We start from the raw sequence: 19377 nt of genomic DNA on the forward strand, positions 1-19377 counted from the left end.
TTGTGATTGAATGTTATTTCTTCAGGTTTCATGTTGATCTGAGTATCATACAGAAATGTAATTGTCACCAACTGATATCACATCTTCTCTAACACTTTAGATAATTTTGGAGAAATCCTTTAATGCTTTGAGAGATAGCAATAAAGTAGAATTTATATTTAATTATTCAAAATTGAATTACTCTTCTCTTTATTTGTTCTGAATACAAAAATGTTCTTTCTAGGTGCTGGCACATCCAATATGGGTGCCTGTTTAGGTCTCAGCTGCTTCACCTCTTTAAAAAGACTTATTTATTTTTGTTGGAAAGTCAGATATACAGAGAGGAGGAGAGACAGACAGGAAGATCATTCATCTTCTGATTCACTTTCCAAGCAGCCTCAATGGCCAGAGCTGCGTTGACCTGAAGCCAGGAGCCTGGAGCCTCTTCTGGGTCTCACAAATGGGTGCAGGGTCCCAAAGCCTTGGGCTGTCTTCAACTGCTTTCCCAGGCCACAAGCAGGGAGCTGGATGGGAAGCAAGGCCTCAGGGATTAGAACCAGTGTCCATATGGAATTCCAGCGCATGCAAAGCAAGAACTTTAGCTGCCAGGCTACCGCACTGGGCCTTGCTGCTTCACTTTTGATCCAACTCACTGCTAATGTGCCTGGAAAAGCAACTGATAATGGCCCAAGGCAATGGGCCCCTGTGTCTGTGTGGGAGACCCAAAAGAAACCCCAGACTCCTGACTTCAGACTGCCCATCTCTGACTGCTGCAGCCATCTGGGGAGTGAACCAGCCAATGCAAGATGTCTCTCTTTCTCTCTTTCTCTCTCTGTAAATCTGCCTTTCAAATTAAAAAGAAAAAAAAAGATAATTTTTGTGAGCAGATTTATTATTATTATTATTGTTTTTTGATACAGTTAGTTGGTTCTGGGCTCTCCCTTCCCTCTGCTCCAAGTTCCCTCCCCTCCCCTCTCTTCTCCCCCCTCCAATCTCACAGTGTGTGAATTTTCCCAAGTCCATCATGCTGCCGCTGGCGTGTCTCCCAACTATGTAGCAAACTGTCATTCCGTTCTGAGATCATTCCTGTATCCTAGGGCCCTGATGTAGGCACAATGAGGATTAGATCTTCATTATTTTTGGACAGTACCAATAACAGTGATAAAAGGGACACTGACCATCTCAGGTGAGTATAAACAATCAGCCTCTGATGGATGGTTGATTAATGAATTACATCACCAACATCTTATTACAGAAAATATAATAAATATATATATATTTTATTGTTAGTAACATTGTATTATGTGAAACAGTTTTGTAGGTATTGGGATTCCCCCCACCCCTCCCACAACCCTCCCTCCATGGTGGATTCCTCCACCTTGCTGTATAACCACAGTTCAGGTTCAGTTGAGATTCCTTCATTGCAAGCATATACCCAGCATAGAGTCCAGCATCCTATTGTCCAGACAAGCCCAGTGGCCTCTTGGGGCGACCCTCCCTGGTCTGAGGGCAGAGCTAACAGTGTAAAGTCCCGGTCAGTTAAAAGCCCCAACAAAACATCAGCAACAATATACAGTGTCATGGAATTAATTGACATAGTATTGAGTAGACAATATGTGGATAATGGCTCAAGGCCTTGAGTACCTGCCCCCCGTGCGGGAGTCCTGGATGGAGTTCCTGGCTCCTGGCTTCTGCTGGGCCCAGATCTAACCATTGTGACCATTTGTGGAGTGAACTGGTAGATGACAGATAATGCTCTCCCTTACCCATTCTCTCTCTCTCTCTCTTGCTCTGACTCTCAATCACTCTGACTTTTAAATAAGTAAGTCTTTTTTTTTTTTTTAGGGATATGATATCATAATGTCTGTAGTATTTATTGTTAAAATAATAGAATTTACATTACTGGATTAAAAGGTGATTGTTATGGATAAAGAAAGTTTTTTTTTGTATTTTGGGTTAGTCTTGCCTTACAGATAATATTTCTTGACAGTTTACTATGTCCAACCTTCAGAGACTGATGGAGAATTAGCTTTTCCTAGTAAACCTGCAGCCCACACAGCACAGTAACTTCACTCAGCAGGGGAAGAGAACTGTCCACAGCCGAAAGCCGGGCTGGCAGAGCAGGGGCTGCACTCTCCGCCTGGCCTCTGACCGCTCGACTCCGCGCCATCCCTTCTCGCAACAGAAACTCAAAGTTGACTTATGCTATATGCCTTCATTCAGGCTATCAGCATTTTTAAGTGGTATACATTTATTGGAAATTTTGTTTGCTTTGTCATGTTTATCTCTTGGGTTTTCTGGTGAAGGAAGAGTACAATTGCCTCATTTCAAAAACAATTTGTAAATGTATTTGTGCTCTAGTGTTATGATAACGAATACAGTGACAAGGGAAAGAAAAAATGGTCTTTTGTAATTTCATAGCCGGGTCTCAAGGGTTCCCCCCTTTCAATCTGGGCCCTCTCCCCAGTTGCTGAGATCACAGCTGTTCCAACCCTGCTTCCAAAAGGAAGAAAGGACCTCTACCACACTGGTTTGAACTGGTTTGGACTCATTCTGTCCAGAGCACATATGTGTAATCAAGGTGGTGATCATCTTATAGGGTCAGAAGACACCTTGGGGTCTCTCCAGTATGACGAACACATAAAACAACCTATCCATGGGGCTGGCGCCATGGTATAGTAAGCTAAGCCCCCACCCGAAGAGTCAACATCCCCTAAAAATGCATGGGGTTCATGTTCCAGCTGCTCCATTTCCAATTCAGCTTCCTGCCGATGCGCCTAAGAAAGTAGTGGAGGGGCAGACCAAGTCTTTGGTTCCCTACACCAATGTGGGAGACCTGAAGGAAGCTCCTGGCTCCTGGCTTCTGAATAGCTCTACTCTAGCCATTGCAGCCATCTGGAAAGTAAGATCGCTCTGTGTCTCTCTTTCTCTCCCTCTAACTTTGTCTTTCAAATAAGAATAAAATTCATTTTTAAAGATTTATTTTTATTATTTTTTCATTGGAAAGGCAGATATACAGAGAGGAGAGACAGAGAGGAAGATCTTCCGTCCGATGATTCACTCCCCAAGTGAGCGCAACGGGCCTATACTATGCCAATCCGAAGCCAGGAGCCTCTTCCGGGTCTCCCACGCGGGTGCAGGTTCCCAAAGCTTTGGGCCGTCCTCGACTGCTTTCCCGGGCCACAGGCAGGGAGCTGGAAGGGAAGCGGGGCTGCCGGGATTAGAACCGGCGCCCATATGGGATCCCGGGCGTGCAAGGCGAGGACCTTTAACCACTTGCGCCACCGCGCCGGGCCCATAAAATTCATTTTTAGAAAAAAGAGTTTCATGACTGTTCCTGAGCTCACCAGGATCTCCTCCCTCATCTGTCTTGAGTGAGTCCACATCCTAAAATGCAGCGTGCGCTACACCAAACCTCCACCTGCACGGTGCTCACGCTGGTTCCTTTCTCAGATCTGGCCACGCCCAAAGGAGGCAGGAGACTCTTCCAGATATCAGGAGGAGCCCCCGGTGGGAGCGGCTCTGGCTGCGACTCCCTCTGCCCTTGCCCGCACCAGGTTGCAGAGCGAGCATGGCGGCCCTGCAGGACTCCGGAGCCCCCTGGATGACCACATTCATGCTGTCCTTGGCCGTGCTGTGCTCCCCTCCAGCTCAAGGCAGAGACCTGCCAGGTGAGTGCAGAGCTGCTGCCCTCAAAGCGCCAGGCTCAAGGGAAGGATGCTGGGACCCACGGGAAAAGGCTGTGGGGTCATGGCCTACAGCCCCATCAGAGAAGAGATCGGTGGGGGTGGGTGTCTATTGGGTACAATGTAGCCCATGTCTGGAGCGACTGTGGGGGTAAAGTTCTCAGAGAGGGCCATCTGGATGGAATGTCAGCATCAAAGTTGGGAAACAAGCAATCATGGTTAGTGTGGGAGCACAGAGACCCCAGGATCAGGGGGAGGACCAGGGCTGCCCGGGACAGGGCCAGCACACTGCTAGGAGCAGAGGAGGCCAGCGCAGGCAAGCTAAGGGCACAGTGCCTGGGATCCTTACCCAGACCAAGGGTCCTTCACCCCAGAACCTGAGCAGAACACTGGAGGAGAGGGCAGGGCAGAAGAGAAGAGTAGAACTGCCACCTGGCCCTGCTGCTCCTGCATGGCCCCCTCAACACGACAACTTCCGGGTTCCTGTATCAGACCCTCACGGCACCTCCTAACATCTGCTTTCACTTCACAAGGACCACATGAAGCACAGCAGGGATGGGCATAGTCAACTGCCAACTTCCCTGTCTCCGTCCATAAATCAAGCCACTGCTTCCTCTTCTTCCCCAACTTCCCAAGTTGTCCAATAACATTTGAAACTCTCAAATTAACCTGCCCAAACAGCCCCCTGCCTTAACTCATTTCTCACATAGAGAGGAAAGGACACTTTAATTTTAGAGATGTTGAACTTGAAGGATGAAAGAGAGATAAGGACCTTCTACCCACTGGTTCATTCCCCCATTGGTCCAGGTGGGAGTTAGGAGATAGGAGCTTCGTCTGCCTCTCCCACGTGGGTGCAAGGGCTGAGGAACCCAGGCCATCCTCCACTGCTCTCCCATGTGCATCAGCAGAAAGCTAGATCTGAAGTGGAGCAGCCGGGCCTTGAACCAGCTCTCCAATATGGGATATTATATCACAAGATAGCTCCAGTAAACGAGATCTTTTTTTTCTTTGACATTTGTTACTGGGAGGAGCAGAGAAGGCAGCAGGGCAGGCCAGCTGTTCAGCTTGTGCCTGTGGATGGAGAAGAAATGGATTCATGTGCGTCCTGGAGGAGGAGGGGCTGCGAGATGGGGCCAAGTCACACAGGGCAGGGAGAAGCCACCGCGCAGGAGGGGGAGGGGAGATGTTCTAGGGAACAAGAGCCACATTGTTCCAGCAGAACACCTGGGGAAGTGGGCCATGAGACTCCCGTGGGTGCCAGAGAGCAGGGTGGGGAAGGGAGAAGGGAAGACAGGGATTAGAAAGAGGAATGAGATGAGTCCTGGGCCGCGGGGCAGGTGGATGTAATGGGCTGGCACGGCCCACTGGTTCCTTCTTCCACTTCCAACCCCCCAGTATTTCTTCCACTCCCAACAAAGGAAGTCAGAGTGGGGAGGAGCAGAAAGGCAGGGCTGGCCCCTGGGGGCCTGTGGGGGAGCTGAAGCGCAGAGACCACATCGGCAGGTGATGCACGGTGGAGTCCCCGGCTACGGGAGACACAGATCAGGGACACAGAGGTCCAAGCTGGGGGAAGCATGTACGGGTGACATTCCCCACCCAGCACTGGGCCTCCTGCATACCACACCACCAGGGCATGGGAAGCCAGGGGCGCTCAGCTCTCCTGCACTGCTTCCCTCCCCCGTAATAGGAACCAGGGCTGAATCTCCCCTTCAATGCAGACACTTGGCCCCGGCAGCTCAGTTGAACCATTCCAGACACTCTGCTCCAAAGATTTCTTTGTACTTTCTGGGCAGTTCTTCAAGATGGGGGGGAAAAAAATCTAAATAATGAGAATATTCCTTTTTAGTAGGCGACCACGGTCAACCCCTCGGGCGTGGCCCAGGCGGCCGGTCAGTGGCTGTCTTTGCATCTCTAGAGTAACTCCTTGTGCTTAACAGAGCTGTTAGGGAAAGCCAGCGGTTTACAGCCCTGAGTTCGAGCCTTGCCCCTGGAATGTCCAGGCACTCTCCAGAGTAGAGTTTTCAGGAAATGCTAGTTTGCCAGAGCCCTCGGTGGCATACCATATAGCTGCTATGCAGTGAGGGTTTAACTGAGGAGGAAGAGGCAAGTGCTTTAAAAGGAAAACAAAGAAAAAAAATCAACTGCTATGCAAGGCTAACAGCAATGTGTCCGGAATGAAGAGCCGGCAAGGGAACCTGTCAGCTGAGACAAAAGTGAGGTGATCTGGAATGCACAGCAGAGCCAGGCAGGAGAAAGCAGAGGTTCCCCGAGGCTCTCGGCTGAGCTGGCACAGCCTGGGCTCCGGGGCAAGGCAGAGGAGAGAGATCCGGAAACAGGGCTCCCCAGGGCACCAAGAGTGTGCAGCCTACCGGCCCCCAAGGGTCAGGGCAGCCAGGGGGTGACAATGCTGTTCACCAGAGCGCTGCGAGGTCACCCGCAGGCCCTGGGCTGCGCCTCTTGGCAAAACCTGCCAGCCTGCCCTGCGATGACTGACTCGTGGAATGCGACCAAAGAGCTGGAGGGGAGAGAGGGGAGAGAGGGGAGAATCCCCGCCTGCTGCAGGTGGACAAGGGGCGCTCTGCGCTCCCAGGTGGCTTGAGCCCCAGAGTGTGCGCGGGACTGGAGCGGGCTGGAGGGCAGAGGAGCCGGGGTCGGGGAGCCAGGGCAGGCGCAGGCGATGGTGAGCTAAACGCCACCCGCCCGCGCAGAGCTGTACGTGTACCAGCGGAGGAGCGACTGCTTTGAGTCCAATGGGACGCACCGCTTCTTGGAGCGCTACGCCTACAACAAGGAGGAGATCGTCCAGTTCGACAGTGCCGTGGGGACGTTTCAGGCCGTTTCTGAGCTGGGCCAGGAGACGGTCAAGAACTGGAACATTCAGCAGGAGTTCCTGGCGATGAGGCGAGGCGCTGTGGACACGGTGTGCAGACACAACTACGAGCTCGACCGGGCTTTCACCCTGACGCGCCGAGGTGAGCGGGCATGGGAAGACAAGCCGCCCAAACGGTGCCCGAAGGAGGGAGAGACCCTGGCAACCCCTCTATGGAATCCGACCCCTTCCGACGGGAAAGGGTTGAGGGTGGTGGGTCTGTGTCTCAGCTTGTGTGTGTTTGTTCTGTGCTGGTGGCCAAGAACGGGACACAGCTGCTGTTGAAGTATAGCACGAACTGCCCCGTTCCCTAAGTCAGGATTTCTAGACCCAAGGTCCAAGGAATGACATTGGCTGAATACAGAGGGAGTCTGGCTCCAGGATGGTCTCGGTGGGATTGTGTAACCTTCTTGGTTGATTATTTCTGTGTAAGGATGCTGGTTGGTAGCAGGTTGTCTGGCTGGTTCCGAGCCCTTCTTGCTCTTCCAGCCTCAATACTTGAATGTCATATTCTGTTTCCTGCCCCGGTTGCCATCCTCTGTCTTCACATGGCTTAGAGGGTGATTGTTTCCCACCTAGAAATCCGTTTTCTGGGGGAGGTAGCTGAGTGCTCAGGTTTGGCTGCCTTGTTGACCTAACAAGCTTCTGTCCCCCACTCCCAGTCCGGCCCAAAGTGAACGTCTCCCCCTCCAAGAAGGGGTCCTCGCAGCACCAACACCTGCTCGTCTGCCACGTGACAGATTTCTACCCAGGAGACCTTCAAGTCCGGTGGTTCCTGAACGGACAGGAGGAAACCGACGGGGTCGTGTCCACCAACCTGATCCGGAATGGGGACTGGACCTTCCAGATCCTGGTGATGCTGGAGATGAACCCTCGTGCGGGGGACGTGTACACCTGCCACGTGGAGCACCCCAGCCTAGACAGCCCCATCACGGTGGACTGGAGTGAGTGACTCGTGAGTTCCCAGTGGGAACTCCGGGCTTGGGGGTCCACATGTCTGCACCTTTGGTTTAGCATCCCAGCCTCTGCCCCACCATGTGTACCCTAACCAACCCCTCCCTGGCTGTTGTCTGGGCTGGGAGCACAACAATTTAGTGATTCTGTCACATGCATGTGTCCCTGTCCTGAAGACGCCTAGAAAATCTCTCCTTATCAGAAAATTTCAAAAAGGTGGTTCCCCTCCAGGACTGACCTTTAGACATGGGAATGGGCCTCTGCTCTCAGCCCATGACCTTGGGAGACTGATCTGAGGGCTAGTGGCTAAAGGCTGCAGCTGGCTCCGGGATAGAAGCCACCCTGAGACCCGGAGCCTCTAGCCTCAACTGCTCCCCGTAGCTGCCCCTTCTCCACTGGTCCCACACGTGGCCTCACCTCTCTGTCTGCTAGGTCAGGCCTCAGGCTGTCAGGCAAGGCACAGGAGCCACGGCAAGCTGGGGTGACTGACTGTGGGCCTGTCCTTCCCAGAGGCGCAGTCTGACTCTGCTTGGAGCAAGATGCTGGCTGGAGTCCTGGGCTTGGTGCTGGGGCTCGTCTCCCTCCTGCTGAGCCTTGGCCTCCGTTTTAGAAGCCGGCCAGGTGAGAAGAATGCCTTTCCTGCTTATCCTTTGGTGATGAAGTCAGAATAGGCCAGCACCCAGCAGTCCCTGGAAGTCAGAGCCGAAGAAGGCCAGGACGGCCCATGGGGCAGGGAAGGACGCCCTGAGTGAGACCCTGGACCAGTGCAATGGCTGAGCCTCCCGGCTCCGTGTCCTGCGAGTGTCCGTTCACGTGTAGGGAGGCTGACACCCGCAGATGGCCCCCAGCGCTCGTTCCCAGTGACATGGGGGGCCAGAGGCAGGTGTTTGTGCTCACTGAGCATCCCTACTACAAAATCCCAATCTCCAAAATACTCCCAAATTGGAATCTTTCTGAACATTGGCATGACACGTGTAAAAAATTGCACATCTGACCTCAGGTGTGGCAATTTTGTGCATAGGTTTATTAAAAGCATCATATAAAATTATCTTCAAACTATGTGTGTAACATATACATGAATTTTGTGTTTATATTTGGATTTCATTCCCCAAACTATCTCATTACATGCATACGAGTACTCTAGATTTTTTTTGGTCGGAGGGGCAGGGGCAGGTACCTCAGGTAACAAATCTTTTAAAAATTCTAAATTCTAATCACTGAGGCCCCAACCACTGTGGATAAGTGATATTCCACCTGTATGATTTTTTTCTAAGATCTCATTCTTTGTTTTTTTCAATGATTGACCACATATTTCCTTTTGCTTTTGTTTCAGGGCAACGAGGACTTCAACCGACAGGTAATTTTTCCTTCTTATTATTCCTCTTCTTTTTTTTTTTTTTTTCCTTAATATGACAGAACTTCTTTTTTTATTTTTACTTTGAATTTTTTATTTTTATGGTATAATTCCGTAGAATCTGGGATTTCCCCCCTCCCCAAATTCCCATCCCAGACTTATTTTCCCCATGTTGTTACATAGTACGGTCCTTCATAAGGAGCAGAACTTCTTTCTTTTGGGTCATTCCTCAAAGCCCACGGTGGCTGTGAGCCAGGCTGAGGCCAAAGCCAGGAGCCGGGAACTCAGTCCAGCTCTGTCACGCGGGTGTCAGGAACCCAGTTCCTGGAGCCATCATCACTGCCTCCTGGGGTGTGTGCACTGGCCGGAAGCAGAGGCAGCAGCTAGGGGCAGGAACTGGGCACAGGTGTTCTGGTCAAGGACACGGGGGTCTTAGCCACTGGGCCGCACACCCACCTGGGGGGTATTTCTGCTTCCTTCTTCCTTCTTCGTAAGATGAGTGTGTGGGCATCTGGAGCATACCTTGTATTCAGGACGCGCCCAAGGGTGAGCATGAACTCCCAGAGGTTGCCCCCTAGCCCACTTTAAGCTATGGAAGGTGTCAGCGGCGAGCTGTACTTGGCCTCATTGCAGGAGGAGCCCCAGAAAGGCCATCCCAGTGTCAGAGGGGCCAGCACGTGGCCCCTCAGAAAGCCCTTCCTTCCTGGGCCCCTAGAGGGGAAGGAAGGGCAGTCTCTGAGGTCCGAGGCTTCACTGTGGTTTCCCATCCTTCTTCGCAGGGTCCTTGAGCTGAGGCTGTCTGCTGTCCTGCTACCCAGCGCTCACCGGCCCCAGGAGGCGACAGCACAGCAACTCTGTGCCCCCAACCCCGCCTGCTGCCTCTGCATCCTGCTCTGATGTGCTTCCTGCTTCTCAAGTTCTCCAGGCTCCGGAGTGCTGCCTCAGTTTGTATCACCATCTTCCTTTCTCCTTCAAGGGAGACAGCCCTGCTGAGGCTTGAAGAGTTTGGGGTTCATTTGGTTCAGAGAAAAACTCGGGGAGACATCACTATTGTCTCGCTCAGGCCTGGAGAAATAAACTTAAACTTCTTGATGGTGACCAGGGCTCCGTGTTGAGTACGAGGGCGGCTGACAGAGGACTCCTAACATTGGCTTAGTTTCATTGTAGATGTCCAGGTCATTTCGTGTCCTCCCAGCAAGGAGGCGAGCCATTGCCCCAATAACCCCAGACAGAGCAGACGCTGACCCTGCCACTGAAGTCATACTGAGCAGGGTTTACTATGGGATTTGCTCACTCAACCACACAGGCTCAGAAGGCCTGCACGTGGCACCTGCAGGGTGGGGAGCCGGGAAGTCAGTCAGCACACAGCTCAGGCCGAATCCAGAAGACTGTCCTGCGTCTGTTGGCTCTGCCTGCTCCCTCGGCCGTGGGATGGCACCTGCTCACCTTGCACAAGGGAAGACCCTCCTTCCTCAGCCTGCTCATTCAAACACTACTCCCTTTAGGAAGCCAGCACAGTGAACCCAGAGACAACGCCTCATCAGCTCCCGTAGTCTCGCCTAGTCCACTCAAGGTGGCACCTAAACTTAACCATCCCGGAGCTGGCCACGTAGGCACCCTGTGCTTGGAACACAGCCAAGTGACAGAACCCCAGAGGGAAGTGGGTGCTCAGCATAAAGCACCTCATTCACACAGTGGGGCGCGGCCACTCCTGTCAGGCCTGGGGGTGGAGAGATCCTTGCTGCCACCCCACTCAGAGCTCTGCCCTCCCAGACACCTGCCAGCACTGCTGCGCTAACTCTCCCACCCAGGCCCAGCTGCCTGTTGGTGTTGAGTGTTTAAATTACATGGTATTCTTTTCTATCAAGGAAAGTCCTGTATCAGCACAAAAGGCATTTAGAATCCTTTCATGGAAACACGGGTCATTCAGAAAATTCATAGAACTACTTTTGATTCTATGATTTTTTAATATAAATGTACTATGAGGACTATTAGCAATTAAGTGAGTTTTTTTAAGATTTATTTTTATTGGAAAGTCAGATATGCAGAGAGGAGAAGCGACAAAGAGGAACATCTTCCATCTGCTTATTCACTCCCCAAGTGGATATAACAGCCGGAGATGAGCTGATCTGAAGCCAGGAACCAAGAAATTCTTCTAGGTCTCCCATGCAGGTGCAGGGTCCCAAGGCTTTGGGCCATCCTCAACTGCTTTCCCAGGCCACAAGCGGAGAGTTGGATGGGAAGCAGGGCGGCCAGGACATGAACGAGCACCCATATGGGATTCCAGCACGTTCAAGGTGAGAACTTTAGCCACTAGGCTACCGTACCAGACCCTTGAGCCAGTTTTCAAAACTTAAACTAAGGAAGCAAATAGGAGTATTCTGTGAACTTTCAAATTTCTGCTCAAGGCCATAAGACATGATACAAACTTCCTAATTTAGGATACTTATTGTAATGGGAGAAGCTCATCCCTCAGTGTCCCAAATGAAAGAAGTTAAAATCAGATATAACCATTGCAAATCATTTTGATTAAAAAAGAAAAATAAATAAGTCTTACTTTGTTCCCAGCCAACTTGATAGTCATGGAGTTTGACTATGAGCACACCTCACATTGCCTGCTCTGCCTAAGAGAACTGTCACTGTTGGGATTTCAAGAAAGAAGAAGGACCCGGCACGATAGCATAATGGTTAAGGTCCTTGCCTTGAACGCGCTGGGATCCCATATGGGTGCCGGTTCTAATCCCAAAGGCTCCACTTCCCATCCAGCTCCCTGCTTGTGGAGGGCAATTGAGGGCTCTTCCTCTCTGTTTCTTCTCCTCTCTGTATATCTACCTTTCCAATAAAAATAAATAAATCTTAAAAAAAAAGTCTTATTTGTTAAAAAAAAAAAAAAGACAAAGAAGAAACACACAGAGAAGCAGCTTCTTCAGCAGTGGGCCGGGAGGCGGAGTTTATAATCCTTGAAGTTTATCCACTGTTATCTTGAGGAACAGGTGTTATAGCACCAAGGGTTATGCCCCCACTTGGGATGCCCAGCTCCAATTGCAGAGTACCTGGTTTGAGTCCCAGCTCCTCCACTTCAGATCCAGCTCCCAGTGGATGCATCCTGAGAGGCACCGCATGGTGACACGGTCTCGGGCCCCTGCTGCCTCCCAGAGACCCAGGCTCTGATCTTGCCCGGGCCTGGCTCTCTCAGACATATGGGGAGTGAACCAAGAGATGGATTATACATTTCCCCATACCTTGTCTACCTTCCAGGAAGATAAAAATATATAAACATATAAAAATATTTATTATCTTAAGTCTTAAAGTGATTTCACTTAAAAACCATTGGGTCCTGAGGAGTCCACACTCGGTTTTATGGGACAGTCTGGGCAGGAGATGGAAGCTTCCCTGGACCTCTGAGACCTCCTAACCTGGAGGTGTCAAGGTGCAGGCATGAAGCTGGGGTCACTCTGAATTCTCACGTCAAGTGTGGCTGTGACGCTTTGGTCTGGTGAGGCTGATGGAATCTCCTAGAAACATGGGTGCGTAAATCATTTAGTACATTTCCCTGCTCCTTTCCCAATGAAAAGCTTCAGGGAATTAAAACTTTGGGCTGTTTTTAATTCTCACGAGAAATATTCTGAAGTTTTTGAAAGCCGGACTACCTGTTCCAAAACCATCAAAGCTTCAAGTTTTAGAGGATACTAAATAGGATCCCAGCTCCACCTAGTGGTCAAAAAATGAAATTTGGACTTGAAACAAGAATAAGGGAATTTTCCAACAACTTGGGAATACTGCAACACTGAAAAAAGGTGTGCAAAACAGCGTGAGTCAAGCTGAGTATGACCACACAGATAAGCTTTGAGGCACCGTGTCTTCTGTGGCTTTGCTGTTCTTTTCACGGTGACTGTAAAAACATGCTAAAGTTGTCCTATTGAAAACACACACGTACTAATAAATAGACCCCTGGAATAGAACACCCAGAACTTGTCCATGTTTTATTTTAAAAGCACCTGATTTTTGATGAAGGCACCAAGAGCATATGTTGGAAAAAGGATCATCCATTTGCTGCATTGAACTAGAAATACGTGTAAGAATGCAAGGTTCCTGCCTGTCACCACATACAGGAACCAATCCCAGGTGGACCACAGCCCTCAGCGTGAGGCCTGAAGGGACACAACTCCCAGAAGGAAACAGGGAACACTTCATGATGCTGGTGTAAAAAATGATTTTTTTTTAAAGATTTATTTATTTTTATTGGAAAGTCAGATATACAGAGAGGAGAGACAGAGAGGAAGATCTTCCGTCCGATGATTCACTCCCCAAGTGAGCGCAACTGGGCTGTGCCACGCCGATCCAGAAGCCAGGAGCCATCCTCCAGGTCTGCGACATGGATGCAGGGTCCCAAAGCTGCCTCCTCGACTGCTTTCCCAGGCCACAGGCAGGGAGCTGGAAGGGAAGCGGGGCTGCCGGGATTAGAACCGGCGCCCACATGGGATCCCGGGCATGCAAGGCGAGGACCTTTAACCACTTGCGCCACCGCGCCGGGCCCGTAAAAAATGATTTTTTAGATAAGATCCCAGTGTGGGAGAAAAAGTTACTTAGCCACAAAAAAAATGGATTAATAACTAAACTATATCAGGAAATCCAAAATAACAACAACAGAAAAACAACAATCCAGTTACAAAATTGGAAAAGATAGGGCTGCTGTGATGGCTCAGTTGGCTGATCTTCCAGCTGCTCCACTTCCCATCCAGCTCCCTGCTTGTGGCCTGGGAAAGCAGTCAAGGACGGCCCAAAGCCTTGGGACACTGCATCTACATGGGAGCCCTGGAGGAGCCTCCCAGCTGGCCATTGCAGCCATTTGAGGAGTAAGCCAACAAATGGAAGATCTTCCTCTTTGTCTCTCCTTCTCTCTGTAAATCTGAGCTGCCTTCCCAATAAAAATAAATAAATCATTATAAAAGGGTCTTACACAATAGCCTAGTAGTTATTGGCAATAGATGAATTGATGCCCAGAAAGTCTTTGACTTTCATGTGCCAGGATCCCATATGGGCATTGGTTCGAGTCCCAGCTCGCTGTTTGTGACCTGGGAAAGTAGTGGAGGGTGGCCCGAGGCCTTGGGACCCTGCACCGGCATGGGAGACCTGGAAGAAGTTCCTGGCTGCTGGCTTCAGATTGGCTCAGTTTTAGCCATTGCAGCCACTTGGGGAGTGAACCAGCAGACAGAAGATATTTCTGTCTCTCCTTCTCTCCATAAATCTGCCTTTCCAATAAATATAATAAATTAATATTTTAAAAGAGAGAGAGAGAAAGAAAAACCCATGCATGGATTTCAAAAGGTTTTTGCACGTCATCCTTGCACAAGGACCATGCTAATCTCTGTATCGTTCCAATTTTAGTATATGTGCTGCCAAAGCGAGCACTCAAAAGGTTTTTTACATCAATATAAAGTTTATTTTTCATTGTATAACAGAGTGTATTCTTTGCCTCAAGAGTTGCCTTGGGGTCCTGGGGTTTCAGATACAATCTGAGACTATGGGGCAAGGACCACTCGTAAAGGCGCGTGTTCCCTGTGTTCTGTGATTTAGTGTTCATGATCAAATGAACTCAACAAAATTCCCAGTGGTGGAATCTTGACACGCTGTGTGCTAGGCTTATGCTAACAGTCCAGTTCACATTTTCATTAACACTTCAAGGTTCATGTTTGGGGCCCAGGGGCATGGCCTAGCGGCTAATGTCCTCGCCTTGAATGTGCCAGGATCCCATATGGGCGCCGGTTCTAACCCCAGTGGTCCCGCTTCCCATCCAGCTCCCTGCTTGTGGTCTGGGAAAGCAGTGGAGGACGGCCCAAAGCCTTGGGACCCTGCACCCACGCGAGAGACCCGGAAGAGGCTCCTGGATCCTGGCTTCAGATCGGCATAGCATTGACCGTTGCGCTCACTTGGGGAGTGAATCATTGGACGGAAGATCCTCCTCTCTCTCTCCTCCTCTCTGTGTATCTGACTTTCCAATAAATAAATAAATCTTTTAAAAAAAAAAAGGTTCATGTTTGTGTCTATACTAAATGTAGAGAAAATCAAACAGCCATCTAATGCTTACAGTTCCCATTTGTAATTTATTTTCTTTTTTTTTAAGATTTATTTTTATTATTTTTTCATTGGAAAGGCGGATATACAGAGAGGAGAGACAGAGAGGAAGATCTTTCGTCCGATGATTCACTCCCCAAGTGAGCGCAACGGGCCGATGCTATGCCAATCCGAAGCCAGGAGCCTCTTCCGGGTCTCCCACGCGGGTGCAGGGTCCCAAAGCTTTGGGCCGTCCTCGACTGCTTTCCCAGGCCACAGGCAGGGAGCTGGAAGGGAAGCGGGGCTGCCGGGATTAGAACCGGCGCCCATATGGGATCCCGGGCGTGCAAGGCGAGGACCTTTAACCACTTGCGCCACCGCGCCGGGCCGTAATTTATTTTCTTGAATACTTTTTTCATAGGTACTTAAGAAAATTTTTAAAATTTAAAAATTTAAAAACAGAAAAATAAATATATCTTAAATGTTTTTAAAAAAAGGTTTATATTTATTTATTTTAAAGCAGGGTGGCTAGGGGAGAGAGAACAGACAGATCTTACATTTGCTGATTCACGCTCCAAATATCCACAGCAGCCAGGGCTGAGCCAGGCAAAAGCCAGGAGCCAGAGATTCCATCCAGATCTCCCACGTGGATGACAGGAACCCAGTCCCAAAACCTCCCTGCTGCCTCCCGTGCTCGCAGAAAGCTGGCTTGGGAGCCGGGTGGCCAGGACTTGAACCTGCTCTGTGATACGAGATGTGGCACAAAGTGGTGCTTGGCCACTGAGCCACGCACCCATTTCTCCCTGAGCTTCCTGTAGTGCCCTGACATTTACTGGTGTACCAACACAATCGTAAACATCACTTTGAAGTGTTTGGGAAGGGTCAGGGCCCAATTGCCAAGGGCACCCAGGATTCCCAGCATGCTAAACAATGAAGCAGCATGGGTCCGGTGCGGTGGCACAAGTGGTTAAGGTCCTCGCCTTGCACGCCTGGGATCCCATATGGGCGCCGGTTCTATCCTGGCAGCCCCGCTTCCCTTCCAGCTTCCTGCCTGTGGCCCGGAAAAGCAGTCGAGGACGGCCCAAAGCTTTGGGACCCTGCACCTGCGTGGGAGACCCGGAAGAGGCTCCTGGCTTCGGATTGGCATAGCATCGGCCCGTTGCGCTCACTTGGGGAGTGAATCACCGGACGGAAGATCTTCCTCTCTGTCTCTCCTGTCTTTATATCCGCCTTTCCAATAAAAAAATAATAAAAATAAATCTTAAAAAAAAAATGAAGCAGCAAAGCCCAGCCTGGCAGAGGGGATGGAGAGCTCACATCAAAGCCATGTGACTAACAGAGTGCGTGGGGTGTGCACCTGCCAGCACAAAGGCACCAGTAGGACTGTGCTGGGTACATGTAAGCCAAGGTCAGCTGAGTGGGAAGTAGGGGAGGCGATGCCAGCAGCCGTGCTTGGGGTATCTCAGTATCCCTGGGCCATCTGGGCACAGTGCTCCCAGCAGCCTCCATCCCGTCTGCTCACAGGTGACCTGGAGTCTCAGTCAGTGGGGAGGTAACCTAGGACAGGCCAGCCCACTATCTCCCAGAGGCTGGCTGTGGGGCCCAGGGCCATGGTGCCCAGGGGAGCTCTGTCCAGTGCCATTGCAGCCACATTGCAGGCGACTCACTGCAGGAACTCTTGAAATTTTCTCTTTAAGGATTGATTTATTTATATGAAAGGCAGAGTTACAGAGCAAGAGGGAGAAGCAAAGAGAACCTTCTATCCACTGATTCACTCCCCAAATGGAGCTTCATCATGGTCTCCCACGTGGGTGCAGGGGCCCAAGGCCTTGGCAGACCTCCACTGCCTTCCCAGACCATCAGCAGGGAGAAGAACGAAAGTGGAGCAATCAGGACTTGAACCAGTATCCATATGGGAGCCAGCCCCTCTCTCTTACTTCTGGGTTCAAGAGAACTCCTTTGAGAGACAGAGTTTTTCAAAACCCCATTCTCTTAGCAGAATTTATATTCAGGCCCCCACCTGCCCCCACCCCACATCGGACCCAAAACTTCTCCCACAGCCTCTATCTTGCTCTCTTTTGACCCCATTCGGGCACCTACATTGGTGCCACTGCCAGCCAGCATCCACCTGCCCAAATGCCAGGGCACTGCACCACCTCCCCATCCATCCCTGCCTATGCCAACTGTTGGAGTTCTGTCCTGAGCACTCATCCCACCCTTCCGTAGAGCCTGGGCCAGCTGCAAAGAGAGGCTGTGGGGCTGGCATCACCCACACAGGCTGGCACAGCCACTCACACAGCCATTGGGCGGGTGGTTGGCACTCGAGTTAAATAAACATTTGTGGATTGGCCCGAGGACCCAGTCACGCAGATACATGTTATTTGAATAACTGGGCATTTTCATGGAGAAAGGAAACCTAGTGCTTCCGGCCTGGGTGACCCCGGCAGCCTCCCCTCTCTGCCCTCCAGGGACGACCTCTGTGGATTTGGTGCCCACTGCCAAGGGCACGCTGTAAATTTCAGCCAGCTTGCTTGGCTGAGAGGATGTGGGCGAGGCAGGTGGCAGCGCCTGCGGAGGTCTGCCCTCTGGATCTGGGGCCTGGAAGGGAGGGGAGGAGGGCGTCTGAGGGGAAACGCTGACTCCTCACTGACCCCAGACACATGAGATGACTGGACCAGGGAGGCGTCCGCTGGTTCGGCCTCCCGCGGGTTTGCAGGGAGTGAGGGTTGGGAGGGCAGGGAAGCCGGGCAGAGGCGCTGGAATGACCGGGTCGGCAGAGACGCAGGGACATGGGAGGTTTTCCTGCCCGCCAGCCTAGGCGAGGCTGCACCTCCAGGCGCCCACGGGACGTCGGCGCGGTGCCAGTGGGCACCTCCGCCTGAGGGTTTCCACCGCTGGAACCCAAAGGCTTAGCACAGCCCAGGAAAGGCGGGGCACTGCCTGCCCAGCCCGGGATAGAGCACAGGAGGCAGCCTACTCTGCCGCACAAACGCCTTCTAGCATCCAGCAGGGAAGGGGCATTCAGGAGGAAAGAAGCCTGGGCATCAGTTCATCTATTGCCAATATGGGCGGGAGCCTGGCTGTGCTGAGTGCACCAGGATGCCCCATTCTGGGCCAGAGGCCAGCTCTGGACAGAGGGCTGAACCGCACATCTCCCCTGCAGCTGCTAAGTAAAGCCCCATAGCCAGGACAGCACAGGTAGCAGGGCTGTGGGGACAGCCCAGAGCGGGGAAGGGGAGGAGTGGGTCCAGCCTCTGCATCTCTCTCTCTCTTTTTTTTTTTATTGGAAAGGCGGATATACAGAGAGGAGAGACAGAGAGGAAGATCTTCCGTCCGATAATTCACTCCCCAAGTGAGCGCAACAGCCGATGCTATGCTGATCCGAAGCCAGGAGCCTCTTCCGGGTCTCCCACGTGGGTGCAGGGTCCCAAAGCTTTGGGCCGTCCTCGACTGCTTTCCCAGGCCACAGGCAGGGAGCTGGAAGGGAAGCGGGGCTGCCAGGATAGAACAGGCACCCATATGGGATCCCGGGCAAAGCGAGGACCTTAACCACTTGCGCCACCGCGCCGGGCCCCCTGTGCATCTCTATATAGGCACAATGTCCAGTCTCCGAGACGGACATGACCAGGTCTGGAAGGCTGACATTTGGGGACAGGACATGGCAAGGCTGCAGACAGAGGGAAGTGTGACCACGGGGTTGGTGTAGTGAAAGTGGACCTTGGTCCCCATTGTGTGAAGTGTTCAGACAAGCCCTAAAGACCCAAGCGGCAAGGGTTGTATTTGAGCTGGCACCAGGGAGGAGAGGCGTGCAGGAACAATCCCCCCGCCCCATGTGTGTGTGCCTCCTCATCTCAGCCCCAATGCTCCAGCACCACAGGACCCCAGGGAGCAGGGCCTGAGCCCTGCCTTTCTGGGTGATTCCTGGCAGCAGGGAGATGGAAATAACCACACACATCATGAGGAGACAATCACATTATTTCGCCATCAGTCAGAAGGGACACCAGGTTAGATGGGGTCCAGGGAGTCCCTGGCACCCACATGCCAGACAGGACCCCTTCAACTGCCCCCCAGGGTCAGGGAGCAGCTGGTTGACCAAAACGGCAGTGAGGTGCTCAGGCCATGGTGACTCACTTGCCAATGTGGGAGCATTTCCCTATGCACCCACCTGCTGAGAACTGACCCACACAGCCACTCACGACTCCTTTCCACCATGGACTGGTGGCCTGGCCAGACAGCAGGCAGGTCCTGCAGCTGCCAGACCAGATCAGGGTGTGTGGGCTGGGGAGGGAAGGAGCCCTGAGGCCAATAAGACCCTCTATCCCTGTGCTCACAGCAGCAGGTGCAACAGGCGGATGTAGGGAAGGTGGGTCCATCCCAGAACCCCACCCCCAATCACTAAGAGAAGCCCTGAGGCAAGGAGGGGGTCCCAGACCCACCCCAGACCCACATCTAAAACATCTGCTGGTTCGGATTGGCATTTC

At 51.6% G+C, this 19377-nt stretch overlaps 1 protein-coding gene and 1 non-coding gene across 2 annotated transcripts; one reads left to right on the forward strand and one right to left on the reverse strand.

The window, feature by feature from the left end:
• The first annotated feature begins 3537 nt into the window (after positions 1 to 3537).
• Positions 3538 to 9829, forward strand: LOC121158473 (HLA class II histocompatibility antigen, DP beta 1 chain-like). The gene is made up of 6 exons (XM_040983162.1): positions 3538 to 3650; positions 6374 to 6637; positions 7197 to 7478; positions 7999 to 8109; positions 8822 to 8845; positions 9622 to 9829. Exons 1-6 carry the CDS (start codon positions 3551 to 3553, stop codon positions 9633 to 9635), a joined length of 795 nt encoding a protein of 264 aa, XP_040839096.1. The 5' UTR covers positions 3538 to 3550; the 3' UTR covers positions 9636 to 9829.
• Positions 9830 to 14144: 4315 nt separating this feature from the next.
• LOC121158898 lies at positions 14145 to 14254 on the reverse strand. The gene has a single exon (XR_005884269.1). It is a non-coding gene; the product is annotated as a U6 spliceosomal RNA (small nuclear RNA).
• Between the last annotated feature and the right edge of the window lie 5123 nt (positions 14255 to 19377).

The sequence above is a fragment of the Ochotona curzoniae genome, unplaced genomic scaffold (genome assembly GCF_017591425.1).
Source record: "Ochotona curzoniae isolate NIBS_2020 unplaced genomic scaffold, NIBS_Ocur_1.0 contig_3819, whole genome shotgun sequence".
NCBI lineage: Eukaryota > Metazoa > Chordata > Mammalia > Lagomorpha > Ochotonidae > Ochotona > Ochotona curzoniae.

Coding starts and splice junctions, on each gene's coding strand:
- LOC121158473 (XM_040983162.1), top strand. CDS start 3,551: ATGGCGGCCCTGCAGGACTCCGGAGCCCCCTGGATGACCACATTCATG. Junction 7,479..7,998: donor CCCCATCACGGTGGACTGGA/GTGAGTGACTCG, acceptor TGTCCTTCCCAG/AGGCGCAGTCTGACTCTGCT. Junction 8,110..8,821: donor CCGTTTTAGAAGCCGGCCAG/GTGAGAAGAATG, acceptor CTTTTGTTTCAG/GGCAACGAGGACTTCAACCG.